At 38.3% G+C, this 27,563-nt stretch overlaps 1 protein-coding gene across 4 annotated transcripts in view; it reads right to left on the reverse strand.

Annotated features, from left to right (window-relative positions):
* DNM3 (dynamin 3) overlaps nt 1–27,563 on the reverse strand; it is a 399,791-nt gene that overhangs the window by 146,202 nt on the left and 226,026 nt on the right. For all 4 annotated transcript variants that reach the window (XM_075182456.1, XM_075182455.1, XM_075182457.1 and 1 more), the window contains exon 17: nt 14,843–14,952. In XM_075182456.1, coding sequence (XP_075038557.1) covers nt 14,843–14,952 — 110 coding nt within the window. The remainder of the gene's footprint in view (nt 1–14,842; nt 14,953–27,563) is intronic.

Below are 27,563 nucleotides of genomic sequence, written 5' to 3' on the forward strand. Positions count from 1 at the left end.
TTGATTTTTAACCTTATTTTGTTATTCTTACCTTTATTTAACATCGCATCAGTAGTTAGTCAGTGCAACATTGCAGATTAGTAGGAGACTCTCTTCAATAGGACTTCCACAACAATTGCTGTTTCTTTCCCGTCTTTGCAGCCTACTACTGAATGCTGCCAGAGCTTTAACATGCTTTTCAATGCTTATCGCAAGCATGTCACTTGTTCAGTAAACTACCTGGGCAATATGCGGTGAAGGGCACAGATGAGCAGTTTAGGAAGAGTAAACGGTTACATTTTATATGGATTTGCAATCGTATTAATCCAATTATTAATTAGAAGTGGTCCAAAGTTTTTATTTTCAAGCTGGACATACTTTCATCTTTTGTTATAAAAAGAATGAACATATTTCAGATTCTTGACTTTCATACTTTTAGCACAGTGTGATAAATAGAGAGACACCACAACAATTTAATAGAATAGCATACTGCTAAATAATCCCATTCAGTACCAAGCAGATAACAGTAGGATTATGTTCATATTGTTTTCAGATCCCTGTACAGTATCTCATCGAGAAGGATTTTACATGTGCTGATTTATGTGTCTAAAAAAATAGAAACTTATTTTTGTGTCGTACTGCGTAGCCTAGCTCAACATTAAAATATCTTCTAAAATTGCGTGGATCTGTTTTAGCTGTCTGTATGTCTTTTGCTGCCAACAACATGAGCCTTTTAAATTGCTATCACATTGCAATATGATTGTGGTTTTGTATAGAAGTATCAAAGTTATGTTTAACTATTATGTCTGGAAACAAGTGGGTTATGTTGACTTCTTTATTTTGAAAAGGTATACACAAAAGTAATCTCCTCTTGTCTGCATAGCATAGAGCACCAAAGTATTCCAAATCGCACTTTGCATACATGAATGGGTGAAAAGATTCAGCAACAAACAGGAAACACCTAAAAAAGATATATGAGAACCATATGAGTGCTGCAAATATCCCTGAACAGCGAGACAAGGGAGTGGGGGCAGAGTAGGACAGTTAAAGGCAGGAGCAAGTAATAGGGAAAATAATTTTCTAGTTCTGTGACCATTGTGAAACTGCCAAGCATTTTATTGATCCCCTGTGCTTATTCTAGGCTGGAACTGTTTACATTTTAAAATAGCAGGATTGAGAGCCTCTAACATTTATTAAAATATGAATAAAATATGTTGAAGATGTAAACTCTAGTAACTACTAGGAGGTATCAAAAAATTCCTACATTGCTGATCACCTTAAAACATACTTGCCCACTTTTCAAACCTCTCCTCCTGGAGATCCGGGAGGAGAGGTCATGTGACGGGGGGTAGGAGGGAGCGTGGTAACACCACTGGATCACTGTAGCCCGGCCTCTACTAGGAAATGCCAAAATTCACAGCATTTCATAGCAGGGTTGGGGATTAACGATGCGAAATCATGTCATTAAGCTCCGCCTCCATCACCTCTGGGAGGATGCCTACTCTTCCGTGAGTCTGGGAGGACGCCCCGAAATTAGGGAGCCTCCTGGAAATTCCGGGAGAGTAGGCTAGTATGCCTAAAATGATTTGTGAAATATGTATATGTATCTTTATGAGAAATATCAGATACTGGAAGCTGGATCTCTATTTAAGAGAGTTCATAATAAAGTTTACTATTATATCTACAATAAGAAATGTCTATTTAGAGCTCCATTTAGAGTTAGGAGCAAAGCTAATAAATGGTGCAAATTTGCTCTAGCCCAAACCATGGTGCAAATCAATGGGTGCAAATGTAATTTTTGTTTGTATGCTCTTGCGTGTAGCACACAAATGCTAGCATCTAATTTTTGCACTGTAATTTAAATTTGAGCAAAGCCATGATCCCTCCTGATGCTAAATATTTGTGCACGTTACATTTTAACATCCCCCACCGTCTTCTGCAGTGCAACATGGTTTTGCATAGGTGCAAAATTGCATCAACAAGATGGATTTATTCCTAAATGAGACCCTCTATGTACAAACTGGGGACATTTCATGCAAGTCTATTAATACCATTTAAATTATTGCCTGGTATAAAATGTATCAGCAAGACAATGCCATGCCACATACTGAGTATGAAGCTAATCTTAAAGAACACCTGTCAGGATTCAGCTTAAATAATAAGCTAATTGTGCCTTAAAACTATTTGTACCTATGTCAAAGGAAAAAAACACATTGAACTGTAGCAAACATCAGAGGAACTCTTTGTGTGATTAAAGATGCAGGACCACGGCAGACATGGGGGGAGCCCCAGATCAAGTGGAACGCCAGACACCAAGTAAGTAATATTTTGGATTAATGTTTAAGTAACGGAATTCCATCCTAAACTGGATTTTCAGTTTTGGACTGTGTTATCCTTTAAAGTTGGTTTAAATAAAAAGGATAGTCATACCATCCTCTGTGCATTCAGATGACTAATCATAACACTTGACTATGACTCAAACTATCAGGAAGTACAGAGCAGGGCAATGATTCAATGTTACATAACACATACATGCATTGAAACTAAATTATTCTATTAATATGACATCTCAAAACAACCATATACAATGTTCAGAAACAAAATGAATTGTATGTTCTGTAAGCCAAATACAACTATACATAATTACATTAAACACAGCTTTACATATGATTGCATTGGAAACATTTGTTTAGGAAATAAACAGACTCATGTTTGGTACAGGATGTTTGCTGAGTCTAGTGAGTGAAAAAACCACAATCATCAGTAGAGAAGGTGAATCCATGAGGTGGAACACCTCCTGGCACATAATGGTATAATTAGCTAAATACCCTTAAAACTCATTTCTTTATTCAATCCTATCAGCGATACTCCTAACTCTTTTGCCTTGGCTATCATCTCCACTCCCCCACTTGGCACCATCCTATTTATGTCTTCCCCTTTCCTTTAGGACATAGGCCCATGAGCAGGGCCCTCTTTCCTCGCACTCCCCTTCTAGTATTCCATCACCCTCTGTACCTCTAGGCCTGCTTCCTTGAGCCCAGGCCTAATTCATGTCAGATATTACCATTATTCTAACTCACTGTCTTCCGTAAATAACTTGATCTGCATTTCCAAATTACTGGTGTATTATTTGTTATTATCAGTATGTTGGGTATTTGTACTATTCTGTCTTTCATGTATTATGTAATGTGTTATGGATCGTTGCTGTGTGTTTTTTTACTACTGTAAATGTCATGTACAGTGCTGCTGACCTTTTGTGATGCCTTTTAAATAAAAGATAATAATGATATTAATATCCTACTCAAGCAAATATGCACAATACATGCCTGGATGAATAATGAAGGGAGTGGAGGAGTTTGGATCTATAATATATATTTTTTTAAGTTCCAGAGGAAAATTATGAGGGTAAGGATTGTCTGGGGTAGGTGTGATTTTACACAGACACTTAAATATACTAAAAATGTTATTTGAAGGATTGTAATCAATGCAACACATTCAGACCAGTTTTTAATGGGGGACCCCATTTAAATAAACAATATATGATACAGAGAACAATCTAGTGACCTCTGCACAAAGCATAGAGCAATCAAACGACCTGTATATAAAACGGAAAGTATTATATACATGACTAAGTGAACAACTTATGAGAGTGCTGTAGTGACCAATGTACAATTCAGAGAACAATCTAGCAAAAACTATACAATACAGAGAGCAATTAATATAATATACTTTAATTAAAAAAATATGTAATGTTTTGGAATATGTATAATAAATTTATAATTGCAAGTTATGATGTATGGACAGAGTTTTCACTACAATATTGGATATGTCTACATCACAGTAATGCTTGCTTGTTCTTTCTTAGTTAATTACCATCTATTACAATTTAATAAGTCATATTACTATGTAATTAAAATGTCTTTAAGTTCAGTATAATGCTTTGATTTTTTAATGTGCAATTATACCCTGGGAGACCTTATTAACAATTATCATGCTTAAAAGTGATTTTAACCTTAAGTTAACTAATTATATCAAGTGTTCCACATGTAACAATACTTCTGTACTTGATAGATAATTAGTATAAGGAAACAGCACCTTTTTTGAAAACAGCTACTCAGGGCCTGAGTCATTAAGAAAAGTAAGGCAAAAAAAAGGAGTAAATGTTCTCCGGGACAAACCATGTTACAAAGCAGGGGGTGCAAATTAGTTGAATTTTTTGCACATAAATTAAAGACCACTGATGGTCTTCTTCCTTTTACTTGGTACCCAGAAAAGTGGGACAAGCCACCCAAAGAGGCAAGGAGACTGCCAAAAGTAGCCAACATCTACTTGTCTGAGAATTACACTTTACATTTTCTTATTTAAAGTCCACAAGCACTTGATCTATTGTGGCTCTCTTTTATGGTTTTCCTAGCGCATATTCCTAGTAGCATTGATCTCAATTTTTCTTGGGATAGAGCACCTGGAGTTAAGGTTCTCTTTTTGAATCTAAGGGAGCCAATAATCAGACAATGTCTGGACTAAAATAACCAGTATTTATTTTGGGTAGTGCTGACCTTATAACACTTTTTGTGTATCTTGTACTAGATTCATAGCAGAGTGAAGGGAGAATTCAGGAGGAGTTGTGATGTAGGGTAGGAGGTGGGGCCCTCAGAATATTAGGAATATTGGGTATTTCCATGGAATCCCGGATAGGCCTGCACGAATCTGTCCTCTTCCCTTAAGCATTTCATTTTATTCAGAAAAAGAAGGAAAAAAAACAGCAAGACACTGGCTGTGTTCCTCACTAATATAAGCAGGAAGTGTAATCGCACTCATTTGTGAGAAGCGTGGTGACAGGAAGAGTGAAGACAATAATAGATTTGTCTACCTATCACAGGGTGGCCAACTAGTCAGAAATGAAGAGCCCAAAAATATCTATAGATGGCGCTTGGACGATATCCTGCTGTTGAAACCGGATCAAATGTCCTCATCTCAAACTCAATTAAGGACTTTGTTTCTACCAAACCTCCCCAGACATCTCCCTTGCTCTCCTCTGGGAGGCCCACAAGGCCACCATACGCGGCACATTTATTGGCCTGTCAGCTGCTAGACGTAAGGCCGAATCCGATAATATTACTGAACTGGAGTCACAAATCACCTCACTCACATCACTGCATCATCGGTTCCCGAAACGCAAAACTCGGCTAAAATTAATATCCCTGTGCGGACAACTCCATCAAGTCCTTTCCAAAAAGGCCGCAAAAATCATTCGGTGGCTACACCAAAACTATTACAAGAATGCAGACCAGGCGGACAGATTAGCACAGAAGCTGAGAGATAAACGCACATGCAACCATATCTCTTCTATTAAGACCCCTTCTGGCGCCTTAACGTATGATCCTAAAGGTATAGCTGATGCCTTTAAGGATTTTTACTTGGAACTTTACAACCTCACACCCCATATTACCAACTCAAATGTCCTGCAATCTAAGATCTCTAATTTTCTATATTCCCTCTACCCTACACAAACTCACCTCGTCCCAATCTGATCTCTTGAATAAACCCATCACTATGGAAGAAACTGAGCAGACTATTAAGGAACTGATAAATGCCTGAGCCCCGGGCCCCGACGGCTTCACAGCAATCTACTATAAAACTTTTGCTGCTCCCCTCCTGCCCATGCTGTTGGAGCTTTTTAATTCTATGCTTCTAGGCTCCAAGTTCGACCCGGCCACTACCCAGGTGGATATTGTGGGGATCCCAAAGCCTGAACGAGACTCTCAATCTTGCAGCAACTATAGGCTCATATCACTTTTAAATGTGGACCTTAAACTGTTTGCAAAAATCCTTACTAAGCGCCTGAACTGTGTTGTCACCTCACTGGTCCACCCGGACCAAGTGGGATTTATACCCGGAAGCCAGGCTTTGGACATTACACATTGCGCCATCGACCTGATCTATGTTTCCAACCAGTGCGGCACTCCCACCTTGCTTCTAGCTCTAGATGCAGAAAAGGATTTGACAGGGTGGGATGGCCCTAATGGCAACAGACCCTAGCAACCATGGGCATGGTGGGTCCCTTTTTGTGAACTGTAGTGTCCCTTCATTTGAACTCCACTGCCTCTGTCTTGGCCAATGGTTTCCAATCCTCCTCCTTCCAAATTCATAACGGCACCGGCCAGGGATATCCACTTTCCCCTCTTATATTTGCACTTATGATTAAACCTCTGGCCCGCAAAAGTAGGCTCACTCCCGACATATTTGGCATTTTTCTCAGCCCCTCTGAATCTAAGCTCTCACTATATGCGGACGACATGCTAATCACCCTACCAATCCCCTCATCTCTCTCTCTAACCTACTTAATGACCTCACCCTCTTCCGCCACCTCTCCAATAATAAAATCAACCCCTCCAAATCCGAAATCTTAGATCTCAATATTCCCCTGACGCAACTCCAATGCCTTAAGTCCAGCTTCGATTTTCGATAGCAACCCACTAAATTGAAATAAGAGTCTATCTGACTCGTACTTATGACCGACTATACGCTGACAATTTTCCTCCACTCTATGCGGCATTCAAAGCTGATCTTCTCAGATGGGACAAGCTTGCAATCTCCTGAACAGGCTGCATAAACACACTCAGGATGAATGTTCTCCTGTAGCTACTGTATTTATTTCAAACCCTCCCTCTTAAAGTCCCTGTCAGCTCCTTCAAACTCCTACAACAGTTAACCACTAAATTTATCTGACCTGAGAGAAAACCACGAATCCGCATGAACATCCTTCATAAGCCCTCACAGGATGGAGGCCTGGGAGTCCCCCATTTTCTTAAATATTATCAGGCTACTCATCTCACCCAGACCGGAAAATGGGACCGGAGTATGACGTAAGATGCTTGTAATATATTCCATAAGATAGATTTTCCAGATGTGGTTGATAATGGAAAGGAAAGGAGAGGGTTCTGGATCTTTCCAAAATAGTGCAAGCTGACATTTCGCTGCACTGAGTATGTGTGTAATAAGTTTTTGGGTATTTTTAGGGACATCAGGCAAGGGGAAGGCAGTAAGGTATAGGACAGAGAAGCAGGGAGAGAGACTTGAGTAATATTAAAAATCAGGTGATCAATAGAATTCCAGAAGGGGGTTAATTTCGGACAGTGCCACCAAATGTGGGACAGGGTACCCACCTGACCACATAAGCCCCAACACAATGGGGAGGAGCCCGGATAAATAGTGTGTAATCTATGGGGGACCAGGTATCATCGATAATATACTTTCTGGACATTTTCACTAATTTTGACACAGATCGAGGTTTTAGCTTTATTGAGGCGAATTTTGTCCCAGTCCTCCGAAACAAGCGATTCCCCCATGTCCTCCTCCCATTTGAGTTCATGTGGTTCTTTGAGGGAGCGATTGTGTTGCCAGATGAGGCGGTAAAAAGTGGAAATGAGGCCTCACGAATGCCCCACAAGTGCTAGTTATATGCCACCAAACCTCCCCACATTCCATATCAGTCCACCCCACATGCCACAGAACCACCTCACATGCCCCTTATATGACACCACCAGACCTTCCCACATGCCACATCAGACCACCCACATGCCCCTTAAATATCATCAGACCCCCACATGCCCTTTATATGCCATCAGACCTCCCCACATGCCACATCAGACAACCCCACATGCCCCTTAAGTGTCATCATACTTCCCCACGTGCGATTAGATCTCCCTTCATGCCCCTTACTAACCTCTCAAACAGCCCACACGCTGCACTCTCTCCTCCTCCTTCCCCTATTGGATTGTTTGTGACATTGTGACTTCCCTGCGTTGTGCAGAGGGGGTCACATGACTGGCAGTCGGCTGGCTGGAATCTCCAATCTTCCCCTGCCGTCACCCAGAGCACCATGAGGTCATGCTCCTGGTTGGTGCCCAGAGCACCATGAGTTCATGCTCCTGGCTGGAAGCCACATTTTAACAATCAAAGAGATGCACGTGGCTCAAGAGCTAGGGGTTGGCCACCGCTGCCCTAGTGCCTTTTCTACTCCAACTGTTACTGTATTTTCCAAATGAGAAAATAAGGGAGCACAAAGTGATAAAAAAAGACCAATTATTGTTGACTTTTTCCGTCATTTGTATGAAAATGTACTCGCCCACTAAAGAAAAATAGTTTATTCTAACAAAACAGTTGTGAGTGCTTCTTATATTCTGAGTAAAGCAGAGTGGTATTGCCCAGTGTTCACCAACTCCTAAAGCTGCACAGTTTCTGGAGCATGGCTTTTGACTGGTTGTGGTGTAGGAATAGTGAAAGATAGTATGACGGCTATAAGTGTTGCCCTATTTGTCCTTAACTTTCTGCTGACTGAGACCCACTTCAAATATGAAAGAGTTACAAATGTCTATTTTTTAAAAAGGTTTACATTATACAGGCGGCAGGTCCGCCCATCGCCGCTTTAAAACCAGTAAGCTCACTCTGGCCATTGTAACTGACGTCATTTCTTGCTGGAGACAAAGTCGCATTTTATATATGCCAGCTATTAAGCATGTAGGGAAAGTTGTATGTCTGCTATATGGTAAGTCTATTATTTCCTCCTTATGGGGTTTATACTAATCTGAAGTTTTACGATGGGCTAACTGTTGTCGGGATTATTGTAGGTGAAATAGTGACTATCACCGATCTAGTTAAATGTGACAAAAGTGACCAAGTCATTGAGGGTGTCATGCTTCCCTTCCTATGAAAACTAAGTGTGGCATGCATGACGATTCATGGGTCAGCTGTACTTGCAGTTAAACAGGGGGTGGACATGCAGACCTCAGTAAATGGGGGTAAACTGACAGGTTTAGCATAATCCCACTGATGCAGCGTAAAAATCTTATCTATTTGCTGTCCTCTTAGGCGATCACCAGCTATCAATTATGTGCCTCACCTATGTGGTCGTGTACAGCCTGCAAGGCTAATGCACAATATTGTGTCACAAGGAGACATGTTGTAATGCACTCTGAAAGGCAGACAGTGCCTATATATGTCCAAGTCTGGTATTTTCCTTTGCAGGCCCGTTGTGTTATGTATCTTATCTTCACACCAGTGAACACAAATGCATGCAATTCATGTATAAATGGAAATGACACTTCCAACTTCCTATGATTTGAAGGGCAGAACGGGGGAGGGGCACATAGGCAATGAACTGTAAGAGCCTGCTAAGATTGAGTGCACGCACATTCGTCTGATACAAGCTCTGGGCATCTCTGTGGCAAGTGTTTTTAAGCCATATCACTTGCACCAGCTACAGGGCAGATGTAAGTGCTGACTGATAGTGATGACTGAGGCATGTGCATGCTAGAACATGTGTTTTGCTTTGCAAGTAAGATAAACTGTAAAAACACATTTTATGTACAGTAGCAGGGGCGGGCTGGACCGGGGGGCAGGGGGGCAGCGGGCACCCAGGCCGCTCAGTCTAGCGGCTGTTTGGGCCGGCCGCCTCCCCCCATCCCCCGCCGTGGAAGCAGTAATTTTTTTTTATGTAACCGGCGGCTGCATCCAATGCGGCCGCGTCAGCGCACAGGCGGCCGCATCACGTGACATGCGATGCGGCCGCCTGTGTGCCCCCCGGGCTGATACCTCCCAGCCCGCGCCTGTACAGTAGGCATTAAGAACATCCTAATTTATGTATTTCATGTTAAGGAAATATATGTATTTTTTTATTAATGATGATAGTATTAGTTGTTATTATATTTAGTTATTTTTTTTGTGCATGAATTAAGACTTTATATTGCATATATGCATTGTGCACATCCTACAGTGTGTTCTATCTGTATGCATATGGCAAACACCGTATAGTCAGAGAATACTTATACCTGTATTAAAATGGAAATATTTATTGAGGTTTGCTAATATTAATATGGGCATACATGTGTGCAATTTCTATCCGATTTAAAAAATGCGAATGCAACTTAAGTTCCAAATCCAAACCCAAATATTATTTAAACTATAGAATGCTGTTTGTGTTGTGCTTCAGTATTTTCTACAGCAAATCCCAGTTTTTTCAAGAGATCTGGGGGCAAATTTATCAAGCTGCGGGTTTCAAAAAGTGGAGATCTTGCCTATAGCAACCAATCAGATGCTAGTTATCATTTGTTTAGTGCATTCTACAAAATGACAGCTAGAATATGATTGGCTGCTATAGGCAACATCTCCACTTTTTCAAACCCGCAGCTTTATAAATTTACCCCCTGGAGTTTTGCAGGAAAGAAGTAAGCACAGATATCATTGGGAACGCAGTCATACTGCAGAATGGAATCCCTTGTGGCCCTACTAAACTTAGTAAGCTCTCCCCACAGTGCCCCTAGTCTTAGAGGATGAGTTTCCATACGCTAACAAGAGCTTTGATAAAATTAATACTTGCTCTTGTAAATGAATGATAAAGGAAAAAAAGGGTTACCCTATTGTGATATTAACCCTTTCATATCCAGAGGGTTTTAATTAACAGTTTAGTGATCTGCCAGTCTTGTCAGGAATAACATTTGTATTCCCTCGTTCCTTCTACAGAAGTAAACATTTTTTTTATTTCTAACATTTAAGCATTCTTGTGCAAGTATATGACACTAGCAAGAACTGTCACACAAAAAGTATTACATACCCTCAACATACTTTGTAGTGGGTTAGGGAGGAATGGAGGTGCTTTTGTATCTTGGTCAACAGATACAGATCCTGATCAGCGTCTCTGCTTCTGCATCCAGGTCTACAACAGTTGCATTTACTTGAAATTCCCTTATTGTACTTTACCTCTGCTTGCACCCCCATTTCCTTCACCTCTGTAAGCGTAAAGAGTCATATACAAGAGATGTGACTGAAACGTAGGTATTTTTTATAGGCATATGCAATAGTGAAGTTAGTATTTTTTTTGCGCAAATGGACTTGCGGCCAACTCTACACAGGGCCCACAGAGCATGTTTTTCCCTGCTGTAACAAAAGCTTAGATAAAAGTAATATACTCTTGTTAATAAAGCAAAAATAAAAAATAATGGCCTATTGAAAGAAAAATTTAAAAATGGAAACATATTAAAGACACACAAATTTATACTTTTTTGGCTCACAACTGTGAAATTGTGTAGCTGCCTGAAGGTTTGTCAAAATGACTACACCCTAAAGACAAATACTTTATACATGTAGCAAAGATTTTAACAAATGAGCACAGTTCATTTTATGTTAGATCTGTCCGGTTTTTGTTAAGTTGCCATGTATGTTGTAATAGCATTTATCATAGTAGGCTACTGATTAATACTTTGACAGACATTCAAGTTGTGTTAAATGCAGATAGCACATCACAGGTAGGTGTGAATATACTGTATATCCTAATAGAGTACACATACTTGGTATACCTTTAAAAAAATGAAATAAAATTTGGTTGGGTAGAGTAAAAGTTACAAAGAAATCATTCCCCGGGCTTTGTAGGTCTGGGACAATATAAAACGGATACTTGGGGCTTTTCTCCTTTAAACAGACACTGAAAACACATTTGTCTGAATAGTCTGGAATTTCTTATGGCTTTCTGTGGCGCAGTTGGGCCTTGGCGATAGCATGATGCTCTGGATTCTTGCCCTCTACTCTCGTTGCTCAGTTTGACTAGAAAAGTCCGACAGCCAGTCTTGCACTGGTAATTTAGGTTGCAAATTTGGGCTACTACTGCCTAAACTACATGCTTGATAGCAAGTACTGAACAATCCTACACATGGTTGACCATAGAGCAGTCATACATTACTTTCCTCTGGTCAACTGTGACTAAGGCAGCCTTGGGGATGTGTCCTGCTCATGCCTTGGAGGGGGTGAGGGTTCTGAGCAGTGGGAGGAGGAACAGGAAAGCAATGGCTAATGCTTGGAGGATTGGGGCTGAGTAGACAGAGTGGAATCACTTTGGTTTAGGTGAATGTGTATAGGGAGTATCTCTGGGATATGTGCATTTAGGTAGGTTTATAAACAAAAAAGTGTTAATATTTTGTTTATTTATATAACAAATCCTATTTCTTTATTTGGCTATATGAAATGGTTGGAGGTATGCAATGATAATGGGCTAAAGGCAGTCAAACAAAGTACTTTAATCTGCCTCTGAAGGCAAAAGCAACTGTATGGACTGTAATTATTAGTGAGAGATCACCATATTAAAACTGCCTTCCAAAGAATTGACCGTAAAGAGTAGCTGGACCTTAAAATTATGATAAAAAGGGGAAATAACTTCTCTATAAACTGCAGCAATCAGCTAAAGCATAGAACACTAAGATATGCAAAGCTTTGTTAGTTAAATAGTTGACATGAAATATATCTGATTAATATTAATATTCTAAATTTAACATAGGAACTCTGTGTTAGTGATCTGAGTATTCTGAAAAGAAAATAAACTGGCAAAGTTAAATAAAACACAACAAAGTTTAAAAAGACATAGAAAATGCCATCTTACTCATTTATAAAAACTGTTGCACACAAATACTGTGTAAGATAGACTACTATAATTAATGGAGCAAAAATTATTATTATTATTAATATTATTATCATAGATTTGTAAAGCTCCACAGAGCTCCACAGCGCCATACAATAGGGAAAACAGGACATACATAAAACAGGGACATACCAAACAGACAAAATAAATGCAGACATGAAAACAAAGAGTATGAAGACCCTGCTCATTAGCAGTGGAAGAGGGCACAACTTAAACAAGAGGGGCGAGTGTAGCTTAGAATGGAGATTGGGACAGTTGTGAGGGTGCATTAGTGTGAATAGTGCTATCAGGCATAAGGTCACTCTAAAAAGAGATGGGTTTTCAAAGAGCGTCTAAAGATTTGAAGGCTGTGGGAAATTCTGATTGAGTGTGGTAGGGAATTCCATAAGTGGGAAGCAGCAGAGGAGAAGTCTTGTAGGCAGGAGAGAGAGAGGTGGTATCCAGAGACAAGACAAGGTGCAGGTTAGAGGTAGATATAAGAGGGCGGGAGGGAGAGTATTTTGATATGAGTTTTGAGTTGTATGCAGTGATAGTGTTGTTTTGCAAAGTGGTGTAGCAGATGTGGAGTGGTGAGAGAGGAAGATCAGTCTTGCAGCAGCATTTAGGATGGATTGAAGTGTGGATATATGGGTGTCAGGAATGCCAGATAGCAAAAAGTTGCAATAGTCAAGACTGGAGATGATGAGAGAATGGACAAAAGTTTTGGTGGCATGTTGAGTAAGAAAATGGCGTATTCTGGCAACCAGAGGGCAGAGTCAACTGTGACACCAAGGCAGCGGGCTTGGGAGACTAAGGATATTGTGGTGTTATTGACAGTAAGGGAGATTTGAGGGCAGGTGGTGCCTCTGGCAGGAGGGAAGATAATAAGCTCTGTTTTGGACATGTTGAGCTTTAGGTAGCCTTGGGACATTAATGTGGAGATAGCATAAAGACAGTTGGTGACACAAGATAGAACAGAAGGAAAGAGGTCAGAGAAAGAGATAAATATTCGGGTGTCATCCGCATAGAGGTGGTATTGGAGGCTGAATGAGCAAATTAGTGCCCCAGGGAGAAGAGGTGTACAATGAAAAAAGTAAAGGGCCAAGAACAGAGCCTTGTGGGACCCTAACAGATAGTGGGAGTGGAGGGGAAGGATGTGCCTAAATAGTGTTTAATTATTCAAGCTCAGCAATGCAAAAGTCAGATCAGGTGCTTACAATTGACAAAAACAAACACCCATTAATTCAACTACAAAGCATATTACTTAAATAAGTGAGCTAGCAGGCTGTTTGTATTTATAGGTTTGCTTACATTTTAAATAACCATCCACAGCAAGTGTCCTACAAGTGCAAACAAACATGTTACATTACAGTTTTCACATACTGATTATTATAATGTGTCTAACATCTGAAGTAGGATCTTCATAGTATAAGGTGATTGACCAGAGCATGTACAAGAGATTTGTGCTATGAGCATTCCAAAAACATTGATTGGTCCTCTGCAGTTCCACTCTGGTCAGTGATTGTGAGAATTTGACCAATCAAGATCTTACTGTCGTCTCATTTTGAGGGAAGGTAAACAAAACTATACACAGATAATTTTCAACAACATCATTGTTAACATTTGGCAAAAGAAAAGTGACTTCAGCATTTTGATTTTTGAGTTTACTTGCACATTAATAATTAAATATACAGAGAAAGAGGTGGGGCATTTTTATACATGGCAAACTCTATCCTCTATCTATAAGGGCAACAATGTAATTTATCTGCATATACATCTATGAGTTTCAGTTGCATCTCAAATTACCTTTCTACATTATACAGATTCTGCATATTCTGAAAATAAATCTGTATTTATGATAGGATTTCCACTTAAAAGCAGCATACATATGGGCCTTATTTAGAGTTAGGAGCAGAATTAGAATGTGTGTACAGATTTGCTATTGGGAGGGGACAGTATACTAACTCAAGTCTAAATCACAGTGCAGAAATAAAGCTGCCCATTATTTCTGTGCTGCCTAAAAAAATCAGGCAGTATTTTCATGCATGCAAAAAAGGAAAACAATTTTGGGCTCCTTGCATGACAATTTGGTTGGTTCAGATGCAAATTTTCACCGTCTATCTGGATTTGATACTATCTCTAAATAAGGCCTAATGTTAGTACATCAAGTATTAACGAAAATGATAAACATTTACACGTAAAAATGTTTTGCATTAAAAAGTGGATTGTTTGAGTAGAGACCTTATAGTGGAAACAATTTAGAAAAGAGAGCAGCAAATCATGAGACGATGAGTAACACATGACAATTCCTCTCTCAGAGATATATGTACCTGGATCCCATGTGTGAGGAATAGGTTATCATTGTGAACACTTAATATATGTTATACTTGACTTTTCACTTTATTTTCCTCATCATACCTTTGCTCAGTGTTGAACAGCGCAAAGATGTGTTTACTGGACATGAAGCCTTTTTCCACATCACGGACTTTCAGATTGTCCAAAGGTAGCATGTACTTCTTCTCTTTTTCCTACTCGGAAAGAAGAAGCAAAAACAAACCAATAAGCCTGGATACAGTAGAGGTCTCACACAGTGCCAGCATTGCACAGCATTACTTCCTTCACCTCAATTAAACCTAAATGAGCTTGGCAGCAGGATAGGACTGTTAGCTAGTCAAGAATATCTGAGAAAGCACAGTGCCACTGGCTTCAGAGAACTCTGCCCTTTATATATGAATCAATCTATTGTGTGCAACTCTCATGACTGCAAACTTGAACTTACATTGGACTGCAGAAAACCTGCAGCAGTTATAAATTATTATTTCCAAATCAAGCAACTCATTAAAGAGCCAGTTGGACAGTGTCACAAATGCATTCCAGATCAGGTGTCCAAAATGTAAATATGAATCCTGACTTCTCTTTTTCTTACAGTATGTTTATTTACTAGCATTTGTATAGAGAACTGCCAACTGGAAATATTCATTTTTTTCTTTCCAGCCATAAACCCTTTCGTGATGATTTTTACTTAAACCACAGGAAAGTGAGAACTAACTTTGCATACCAAGATAACAGAAAACTAATGCACATGTTTGCTTGCTGCAGCTTTTAGAGCACAATGGTGACAAAAGTGGTTCTTTACTGCATAGCAAGGGACAGCTCTCATCCATTAGAAAACAGTTATTCTATCCATTAGCAGGATATGCACTCAAGCAGGAATCATATTATAGTGTCGCTAAAAGATGCAAATCACAAGAACAATAGTAGATGTAGTGAAAGTGCAAAAAGGCCAATTAAACAGTAACATTCATTAGTCATTTCATTAATACAAATTTAATGAACAAAATAATTACTATGTATTGTACATATGTTTGTGCAATTACACTTAAAAATCCGCAAGTGAGACATTGTGATTTGTCCCAAAGTATAGATCATCATCGTTTATTTATATAGCGCCACTAATTCCGCAGCGCTGTACAGAGAACTCATTCACATCAGTCCCTGTCCCATTGGAGCTTACAGTCTAAATTCCCTAATATAGACACACACTCACAGAGAGACAGAGAGGGAAACAGACAGACAGAGAGGGAGAGACTAGGGTCAATTTTGATAGCAACCAATTAACCTACCTGTATGTTTTTGGAGTGTGGGAGGAAACCGGAGCACCCGGAGGAACCGATGCAACACAGGGAGAACATACAAACTCCACACAGATAAGGCCATGGTTTGGAATCAAACTCATGACCCCAGTGCTGTGAGGCAGATGTGCTAACCACTGTGGTCACCTGTCATTTAGTTTTTACCTGCCCGCCTGCCCAATTAAAATAATATTCTTTACTGTATAAAAATCTCCTGCAGTCATGTGTGGGTAACATGTTGCTTTGGAACAGTTTTATTGTAATAGAAGGCATTTTTTGTCATCATAGTTTAGTTTTTCTATCTGTTAATTGTGTTGCAAGTTATAGTGAGCTACATTATTAAGTAGAGGGAAAGTAATCCTACATAGTTATTTAAAATCAATGCAAAAAGAAAACATTCAGTTCACATTTTTAATGCTAGTTACAGGAAACTAAAATAGTTTAAAGGGTACAAAATATTTAAGTGTACACTACTATCCATTTTTCTCTTAAAATACTTTACCTCATTTAAACCTTTAATTAATCATGACTATCGTGCAGTAGAAAGTTTTGGATAGAAATGCACAGGATAATGTCTTTTTCTGTATACAGTGTACCCAGAAATTACAAAAGGTGCCCCATTGAAAATATAGGCGCAGGCCTAGTTTATATCACTTCTGGATATTTGTAGAAAGAAGTCCTTTTGTGAGGGGAAAAATGTTCTGCAGCTATCTGCAAACCACTGAAAGACTCCATCAATGCATCCTCTTCACCACTTTAATCTCATTGAGATATATCATTCTACAAATTATGCAAAATTGCTCCACAACCATTTAGTTATCAACATCCATTAGCGATTCCAGATGAGTGGCCCTCTAGCAGCACTCACCATACCTTTGAATTCATTCTAATGGATCGGCTCTAAGAGAAGGAGGAGACAGGGTCTACCAGAGCTAACCAATCAGATGGAGGGAGGGGCATGACTATGCTAAATCACCCCCCACCTAAAAAAAAATCTAGGTCTGCCCCTGTCAATATCCTGGACTGGTTTAGCACCTCCTATTAAGGATACAAAATTTTGCACCCTGAAAGATAATGCTATTTTGACATGTGAACTCCATAGTGTGCATGATATCACAAAACATTATTTGCACTACAGGACCACATATTTGTACTGCTTAAATTGCTCTTAGTGTTCTCACAATTTAAGAAAAAACTGTTTAAATATGAACATTCATCTGAATAAGTTTGTAAGCCATTTGCATGGTGACTCAGTAGTTAGCATAGCTGTCTCACAGCGCTTTGGTCATGAGTTTAATGCCAAGCAGGCCTATATCTGTGTGGAGTTTTTATGTTCTCCCCATGTTTGCATGGATTTCCTCTAGTTCTTACAGTTTCATCCCACAGGCATACATAGTGGGGCCTGAGTCTTTAAGGAGAGCAAGGCAAAAAAAAGGAGTACATTTGATCCTGGACAAAACCATGTTATAACGCAAGGGGTGCAAATTAGTTTATTTTTTTTGTACATAAAGAAAATACATTTTTGTCATGTAGCACACAAATACTTGCTAGCTTTATTTTTACACTGAAATTTTAAGTTGATCTAACACAAGCCATCTGCCAACTATAATTTTTTTTCCACATATTAAATTTATCTCCCCCTCCAATGCAACATGGTTTTGCCGTGGGTTTTGACTCAGCCCTGCAGGTTATTTGGCTTCTGATGTAATCAACCCTAGGGTGTGTGGATCCATGTGGTAGGGAATATAGATTGTAAGCTCCAATGGGGCAGGGAGTGATGTGAATCATTAAAGGGAATGTAGAGTGTAAGCTCCACTGGTGCAAACTGATGTGAATAAGTAAACATTCTCTGTAAAGTAATACGTAATATGTAGGCGCTATATAAACAAAACTGTTAATAAATACATTTGGTCGTGTACTGGTCAAATTGTATTTTAGAGGACAACTATTTTACTGTGGAGAAACAAATTAAGTCCTCACAGCTCAAAAGGAAAGGAAGTTTAAAGAATAGAAACAAGAAAAATAAGAGGCTTATTTGCGTTCAATTAGGTTTAATGAGTTTGGAGACCCAGGAGTAAATTTTTCTGAGTATCATGAGGTGTTTATTCGTGTCTGCAAGTTATTCTTACATTATGGATAGCTCCCATTCCATCTGAAGTCTGTGCCCCCCCTCCCCCCACCATGTACAAAATACTTGGGCGCCCTGATCTAATGCAGGTTAGACAATAAAAGCAAATGTCTGATTGATTTCAAGTGATTAACATAATTGCACTTTGTTGGTAAATAAACCAGCCTGTTAATATTTTCCTGGTACAGAGTTTGTCAATCTTCTAGCAGTTACGTTGAAGAACCCAATGACATTTTATTTAATTAATCTCAATAGATAATCCTGGACTATCTTAAACAAAGAGAAAAAACATGTAGAACTTTTGTAAAAGCTGTTGCAAAGGAAAAAGGTGGTCGTTACCATTGTGACTAATTAGATATTTACTGTCATTTCTTAACCTGTAATAAAATATGACAGAATCTGATTGGCTGCTATGGGCAACTCTATATATTTATCAACAAACAGTAAGTTTGATATTTTTTCATGGTTTGCAGTTTAATATAAACAACACATTAGTTATTTATATAAATAATGTGCAATTCCATGGCATTTGCACACAGACTTGTGTGGCAAGTCATTTATTGCTTTGGATGATGGGATAACCAGGGTAATTATGTAGTTGCAGTTATGAATGTGCCATAAAAATTCCATTATACTGAGGAGATATTGAAGGTATTACTGCATTTGTGGGGTTATCAGCTAATTTCAATATATTTCTGTTTACTGAAGCTAGGCACACACAATGCCTCTAAACTATGGTAAGATGCTAACATAATTATATCTTGCATAGTAGAAACTGTACAAACATGGATAAGGCTGCAACCATAGTAACAGCATCACTAGGGGCCCTGACCCTGAGGGAAATAGATGCCGTAAAGTACAAACGTAAAATGGCTTTATAATAAATTTATACAAGCAGTTATATGATTTGCAGAAAAATAAGGCAAAATAACTCAGACTAGTGTGAGAGGTTTACAAAGGCAAACAGTACTCTGCCATAGGAAAAATTGACTGTGGATGCAGTAGACATTGTGCTGGGTATCACTTTATGTAGAGGACCACAATAATACAATGGGGACCAGGAATTTATAGTAATGCTCCTGTTTATAACATCTGAATTAAACATAATTCCATTGTCCCCTTATTTGGAAGAGTTAAGACCTGAATGAGGGCCTAACAGTACTTTCAGAGATATATGGAAAAGTTCAATTCAAAATAGTGGGGGGTGTAATGTGCAAGTAAGCAGTGTTTTGCCTAAACTTTTGTACCCTTGCAACACTGCGATCAGGTGTGTCACAGCCAACAAAGTGCAATAGATGTACAAAGTAGTAGGACCAAACTTGCAAGTCTACTACTTATTGGAGCATGAACAAAGAGTGACAGCAGGGAAATTGCAGTAAATGAGACAAGCAGACTGTGCTTTGCCATCTACTTGTAAATGTACTGTACTGTCTGTATAGTGAAATAAGTGTAATAATTGTTAGGTATAAAATGCACATATTCCTCCAAGTATTGTCTCCCTGTCAAATCAGGAGCAAAGACAAAATGAGTGCAGTAGAATCCTTTTGTAACCTGGGCAGCACGGTGGCTAAGTGGTTAGCACTTCAGTCTCACAGCACTGGGGTCATGAGTTCAATTCCCGACTATGGCCTTATCTGTGTGTGGAGTTTGTATGTTCTCCCCGTGTTTGCGTGGGTTTTCTCCGGGTGCTCCAGTTTCCTCCCACACTCCAAAAACATACTGGTGGGTTAATTGGCTGCTATCAAATTGACCCTAGTCTCTCTGTCTGTCTGTCTGTATGTGTGTTAGGGAATTTAGACTGTATGCTCCAATGGGACAGGGACTGATGTGAGTGAGTTCTCTGTACAGCGCTGCGGAATCAGTGGCGCTATATAAATAAATGGTGATGATGATGATGATAATAAATGGCTGATGGGATGCTCATACTATACCTCACTTGCTCACCAGTAAACTGTCTGTCACCTGAAGATAGACACAATTTTGTTGGATACTATTTGACTGTTGCACGGATATAAGTGTTTTCTGTGTGTGGACAGTCTTTTATCTAATTAAGTGTCCCTTGCAACAACATATGCAATCAATACTGTATTTTTATTCTGTCTCAACTACAATGTGGTATAAGATTAGAATATAGTCTCAGAACATTTTAAATATCTGACATAGTTTGGGAGATTTTCCCTGCATGTACCTATCCCATGAAACTGTCTAATACTGATGGCTGTAATGCAGGGATTTTAAAAGGTTAAATGCAATTTTAAGCTACGCTTTCGCCTTCATTGGCAACATAAGTACAATTAATCATCATCTATAAACAGTGATTGCCATGGAAACGTTTGTATATACATTTTAATGGGTAAAAAGAAGCAGCTTTTGACTTTTTTTTTTTTTTTTTTCTTTTCCAGAAATAATGATATCCAGGTTTGGCATTTCCTGTTCAAACGTTTGGCTTAATTCAGAGCCCCTGGCTATGCCTCAGGGCCCCTCACTTCTTCCAGACGTCCTCAGCTGGCTAAGAGCTTTGTCCCCCACACCCACCCCTGTCAGTGCTGTTTTATCATTATGTCTGGATGTGATATTCCTGGCAGACTTTAGACTGCAAAAAAAAAGAAAAAAAGATTTGAGGTTTAACTCCTGTTATTCCACTTTTTAGGTTACATAGGAACTCCAATAAGGAGAAAACCAATGCTATAGCAAACCTAATGTATGAGGAATACACAAATGGCCTTCAATGTTTTACTAAAAACTGTAATTAAGAAAAGTTACAAATGTTTCTTCACAAATGTTTTCCAGTTCTTATGTCTCTACTCTTATACTGTAAGCTGCAACTGGAAATGTTTGTTGAAAAAGCAGAAGTATGATAAATAGTTTTGTTATTTGTTAAATAATTCACCCTATTGATAGGTGGGAAGTTCTCTACTGTCAATACACTATAGAGAGCATCGGAGCACCTCCTCCAGGAAACAAAAGTGCATACAATTGTAAATATCTTAAATTCACATTTACGGATGTCATCAATAAAATAATATTACATTGTCTGTAGCTCCTGTTTGAAAAAACATATTTCGATTCTAATTAAAAAATGATACACTTGTAATAAGCCAACACAAATTATTAATTTAATTAACACTCACACTATAGTAGTTTCATCCTAATTCAAAATTCAAATAAGGTTTTAAACTATGGCCAACATGAATAATTCATCTTCATCTCTTCTAATGTTAATATGAGCATTATATGTTACAATATCCATTTGGTCTTTTCCTTTAACTCTGTCATACTAAGGATTTCTTAAACAATGTTGACAATGTTTTGTCTACGCAGTATGTCTGTGGGTCTAACACTAAATCAGAAAACAATGCACAACAGGATTACTTTTATACCCCCCCCCCCCCCAATAAATCACTGTAATTACTATGGTTAAAGACGAATGAAGAAAATGTTGTACAACAGCTAGTATAGTAACACATTGCTTTGTCACTAAAGCTAGCTTCAAGTTCATGTCAGAACACTAGGAATGGTTAACACCTGTGGTGGTGATTTGTCCTGGGAAACACTCAGGTTTTTTTCGGATTTTTTTTAGCTCCAACCAATAGGCAAACTGTTTGCATTGAACAATTTGCATGCGTTGCATGGTTTACTTTTAATTGTCTTAGTAAAGAGTTTGGTATACTTATACAGTAGTTGAGTGTACCACAGGTTGACACATTGAGCATATGAAATTGCTTTTGTTTTTGTAACAATTCCATTAGCTTTAGGCACTGAAGTGAAGCTTTGTTCACAAACAAATTCTCAGCCTCTTCAGAGAATATAGTCAACAACAACAACAGTAAAAGTTTCAGATTTGTCTAAGTGGTCCATTTGTTTCCAGTGACATAGGTCAATATTACAGCGATCAAACAATAAAGATACACACAAAAGGCAAGGCTCTCCATCTGTGGAACGTTCGTTATGAAATGCATCCATCAGAGTTCTGCATGTAGAATAGGACCAATTCCCCTCTATGGAGACGTAACTATGGAACACTGTGACAAGTTGACTTTAAGAACATACAGAAATGTTTATGTGATTTACCTAGAATTGGAGGGAAAACATGACTTACTTACAAATCAAGTAGCTAATGGATATTTTTTAAAACAAACAGAATATGTTATTTAATAGGTTAGTATATTTATTATGGTCTTACTCCATCTGACCAAAGTATACCAAATCTAAATGTATACATTTTTAAAAGCTATTTTCTTTTCAAAACTCTTAAAACATAGTGGATTTGCATTCAAACTACGCCTGCTTGTCATTATGAAGACATCATATGTTCTATAAAAAAAAAAATCCTGATATATTACTCTATTTAGTAAATGTTGTGTGAAAATGAAGTACTTCACGAGAGAGCTTTAAGAGTTAAAAATATGCATTGTGATGTCAACTGGGATGACACTTTACCTTTGTAAATGATCAGAATATACCACTGTCACATTCTGCCCAGAGAGTCCCTAAGAAGAACTCTAGCCAAAAAAAAAAAAAAAAGTGTCCTGTTTACATTCGCCTCAAGCAAACATCTGCCATAGGTTTTATCTATAACACAGTAGCATAGAAGGTTATTTAGTGGCACCAAGCAGAGATTTGTAAGACTGTGTTTACTTTACTAGTAAGAACATCAAATCATAGAAACATGCAATATCTTGCTGGCTGGGGATCTCACCTTCCCGTTCCCCATTGCCTTATCGTAAAGGTTTTACTATATTCACTTGTTTATTTTCATTCTGCCTCTGCTGACTGTTCCTACTAAGTAAGCGAAACATACAGTAAGTGCCTAATTAGATGCCATTCTATACAGTTTGTCCAAACAGTATTTCCACAACATTTTTAAATGATTACTGTAACCTCATTTCACACTAAAAATGCCATAGAGAGGGGGGCAGTTTTGATTCTGGCATTACTTTGCAACATTTCTTGGTCTGCTTTTGTCCTACGTGCAATATTTAAAATATTTTTAGGACTTCTCTCCAGAAATGGTCTCTATAGAATCCATACAAATATCGATCAGAAATGTTTCTATAAGTTAGTTGGTAATTATATCCATTTACATACTGCTTGTACCCTAACTCCCATCAGCCATAAATACTCAGAGAAGGACATGGCGCAGGCAAGTTGCGACCTTGGGTGTCATTGTGCAATGGTGCTGTCCTGCTTGTTTGTATTTCCACATGTCACTGCAACAGAAAATAAACTAAAATGCAGTTTTGGATAAAGAAGTGGATAAAAAAGTAATATGCAAATACAATATGACTAAAATGTACAAATTTCCTGAGATCGGCTTAAGAAGCTTATCATTGACAGAGGTGCAGCAATCACAGGATACAATATAATCAACATTTAAAGGGTTTTTCCAAAAACAGTTGGGTTTACTTTAGTGGTATGTACATTTCTCTTATAGTGTGCACTAAGTACATTGCTGTTTGTCTGTGCTCTTTAGCCAAATATTTATATGACCAGGCAGATTTTTTTATTTGTACTATCCTGGTATATGACAGAAACCGCTCTCTGTGTTTTGTCATAATTGAAGGAATATAAACAACTCCGCCTGATATAGATACATGACTGAAAAGTACAGAATGAAGCTACAAAAATGAAAATAAGTATACTTCATCAAAGCTGCATATGGACATGTAGAAGCCAATCATCATCATCATCACCATTTATTTGTATAGCGCCACTGATTTTGCAGCGCTGTACAGAGAACTCATTCACATCAGTCCCTGCTCCATTGGAGCTTACAGTCTAAATTCCCTAACACATACAGACAGACAATAAATTAAATTCATCATATTGGAAATCCCCGTTAACATTTTCACTATGCGACTGTATATAATTATGCCAATTCATTTATTCAGAGATATTTGAGTTTTAAAAGTATATTTTTATTTATCAAAACTATGGTTACACAAGATATAAATTCATTTTGATGATAGAAAATATAACTTGGTCCCTGCTCTAAGGCCCAGGGCCAGAATAGGGGGCAAAGGACGGAAGCTATCCAGAGAAGTAGAGGAAAGCAGCAGCTCACAGCAGTCAATGTAACAAAGTCATGGTATAAGATGAATTGCTGTTTAACATTGAATGATTTACTTGACATAGTCTGTCTGTAGGTGGGATCCTGTCTCAGCGCTGGGAATGCCCAGTGGGCAAAGTTTTGATTTTAAATCAACCTTGCAAATGGCCTGCCCAGAAGTCTATGCTCCAGAATTGGAGAGTCTTATTTTAGTACTAGTTCCAAAGGAGTTGTTTCAAATTCTCCTTAGTCTCATTTGTTGTTTCAAATGATGCTGACCTGTATGAAAATCCAGACCAAGCAACAGTGACAGACAAATAAAAAAAAAAAAAATCACATACTTACATGTGGAATATACCCATCATCCTACCTCAATCTCATTAGTGTATATTAGGGAATTAAGACTGTAAACTCCAATGGGGCAGGGACTGATGTGAGTGATTTCTCTGTACTGCACTGCGGAATTAGTGGCGCTATATAAATAGCTGTTGCTGATGATGATTAGCATTTAATAGGCATTGATTGATGCCTATAAGATTTCTGGCTAGAGTCTCTGTCTGCTGAATGTGCAAGAGTCCTGCTAATAACAATTATACTGTCATGAGGCATACTGCCACAGCAGTGTTAATTACCAGAGTAGATACAGAAGCTTTCAGCACCATTGAAGCAGTCAGTTATTCTATAGCAGAAAGGAAACTGGCACACAAACCCAGTTTAATAACATTCATATTTTAAAAATAAACTATACTATAATCTATCCAATTTATTATTTTGTCTAGTATATACAGTATATGGAACATATCATTGGCATTCCAAGAGTGAAGACGCTCCCACTGCTGGGTTTTTGCATTTTGCAAAACTAGTATTGCTTTTAACCATTGTCTATATGTTGTATCTGCCCTGATTAAAAAATTTATTAAGTAAATAAAATCTTTGTTTAAAAAAAATCAATTTGCAAAAATATAGAACATTGTTCCCCGATTCCTGCAGCCGAGCAGCTGTCTGTCCATCTAAAGTCTGCCATTTTTGTGTCTATTTAAAGTACAATACTCCCTATTTATATTCTATATGCTAAAAACACAGGCAAATCTGGCATTATAGCGAATGAGGCATTATAAAATGGTTGACATATAATAGAAGGAAAATACTTTAATGCACTTTTGTGCAAGAAATCTACTTAATAGTAACTGGGGGTGGCGTTATAACAGGGGGTTTTTACATAGAGGGAGCATTGTATTTTGACTTTTCCGGCACATGTATTTTTAACACCTTTAATGTATTGATCTTAAACAATTGCTCTTGCAGACTGATCCATGTTTGTGTCAACCCCTTATTGAGCTACTGTATATTGTTTTAGCAACCTGCTTACACTGAAAGTGTCACTCCCAGTATTATCTCCTGTACTCTAGTAATTAACATATGTAAGTAATTATAAAGAAGTATATACTTACCTCCCTTTTGAGCATCAGATTTTCCCTTAAGGAGTTACCGTTCCATCCTATATACAGTATGTTTAACAAAGGGATATTTTGAGCAAATAGTTTTCATTGTAAGATATAAATGTAATTTCCCCAAATTATTTTACTGTACTATATGTGGTCACAGACCAACAAGAGGTAAAATGAAATTAAATCTAGCCTTTCATTGTTCACACACACGTACTGAGATTACAAATTATGTAACCTTATATGATACATTGGACAAACTTTGGGAGAAATGTAATAATATGGCCTGACAAAATATTATTTATTGCCTACAAAAGCATCTAAAATTTAAGGCAAGAGCAGGTCAGCAATCCGTGGTTAGAGTGGGGATGGGGTCGTTAACTTTCTGAAACAGCCAATCATGAGCCTCATAAACTAGCTCACACCTCTGTACTGTGATGGCTTTGCCACTGCTGGTACATATTATGTGCGGTTACCATAGCAACGTCATGTCACCTAGCCGGCTGTTACAAGTTAAAAGGTAACAACTGGGATGAATTATGCCTTTCTATAGAAAAAGAGGAAACCATATACCTTACATTCCAAATGCAGAAACATTTTCCTATTGAAAACTAAACTGTATAGTGGGGGCAGGGGACTGCATCCACTGTAAAATTAATTAATTTTCCAGGAAATCCCCAAATAAATGAAAAAAAAAAAAGAATACAATTGAAAATATACTACCAGATTCAGTATAATTTATGGAGGAAAATTTACAGCTGTGTAGGATTGTGCTCTTTTATACATTTCATCCAGGAAAATGTTACCCGTGGATTTACCTTCACGAAATTAGGAAAAACACATTTAACCTCTTAATTACCAGAAATACTTTGAAATCAATGCAAACCACTTTTCACATATTTGTGATCTGTGTTGTAATCTGGAATTCCCCTTTTTTTCATTTTTTTTCTACCCATGCAAAATTTGCAACTTTATGTCCAGATAAGACTTACTTTTGGGAGCAAATTGGAAAAAAAATGTTAATTTTAAAAGCAGTAAACAGGAAAATAGTCAAGAATAGGAAACAGCAGGCACAGAAAACCTACTTCTTCTGAGAGGTCACCAAACAGCAGGCACAGAAAACCATTATTCTTTGAGTAATTTGATTGTAGGAACTTCCAATCAATTATCTACCTGTCCATTCCCTATTGAAACAATTTCATTTGTAACCATTAATGGATAGTACCGCGCAAAACTGAAAACTCAGTTTAGTGGAATATCACAAGTAAAAGATTCCTTGTATGGAATCCAGTGTTATTGTGATCTGGCAGGTCCCCTGATGTCTAGCGTGTGTCTGCTGCTGCTGCACATACTCCCACTACCATACTCTTTTACTTATGATATTCCACCCTTTAACTTTATGGGGCCTATTTATCAAAGATCTCCCCCCTGTAATTTAGAGGTAAATCCCTGAAAACTGTTGATTTATCATTAAATTACTGTGTATTATTCTAGCAACGCAGCAGATATCTCAGATATCTGCTGCTTTGCTTCTCTCATCGTTTTACTGAGCACTCCCAATAACATTGTATGGGAAGTGCTCAGTAACACTATGTACCAATGACCGGTACTTAGTTTTCAATCATGTTAATGTACGCCATCTGAAGCTGGCGCCATCTGAAGCTGGCATACATTACCATGATTGAAAACTTTCACTGAAAAAAGCTCTGCTCCAAAGAGCAGAGCTGCACAGCGCATGTGTGAAGGGATCACATGATCCCTCCATCACATGCCTCAGGTTTCTCTATTCGGAGATCTCTGTGCGCATGCCCGAGTTAACCGGTCGGCGCATGCGCACAGGGATTGAAAGAGGGGCGAGCAGCACCACACAGGGAGGAGAAGAGAA

The sequence above is a fragment of the Mixophyes fleayi genome, chromosome 8 (assembly GCF_038048845.1).
Source record: "Mixophyes fleayi isolate aMixFle1 chromosome 8, aMixFle1.hap1, whole genome shotgun sequence".
Classification (NCBI taxonomy): Eukaryota; Metazoa; Chordata; class Amphibia; order Anura; family Limnodynastidae; genus Mixophyes; species Mixophyes fleayi.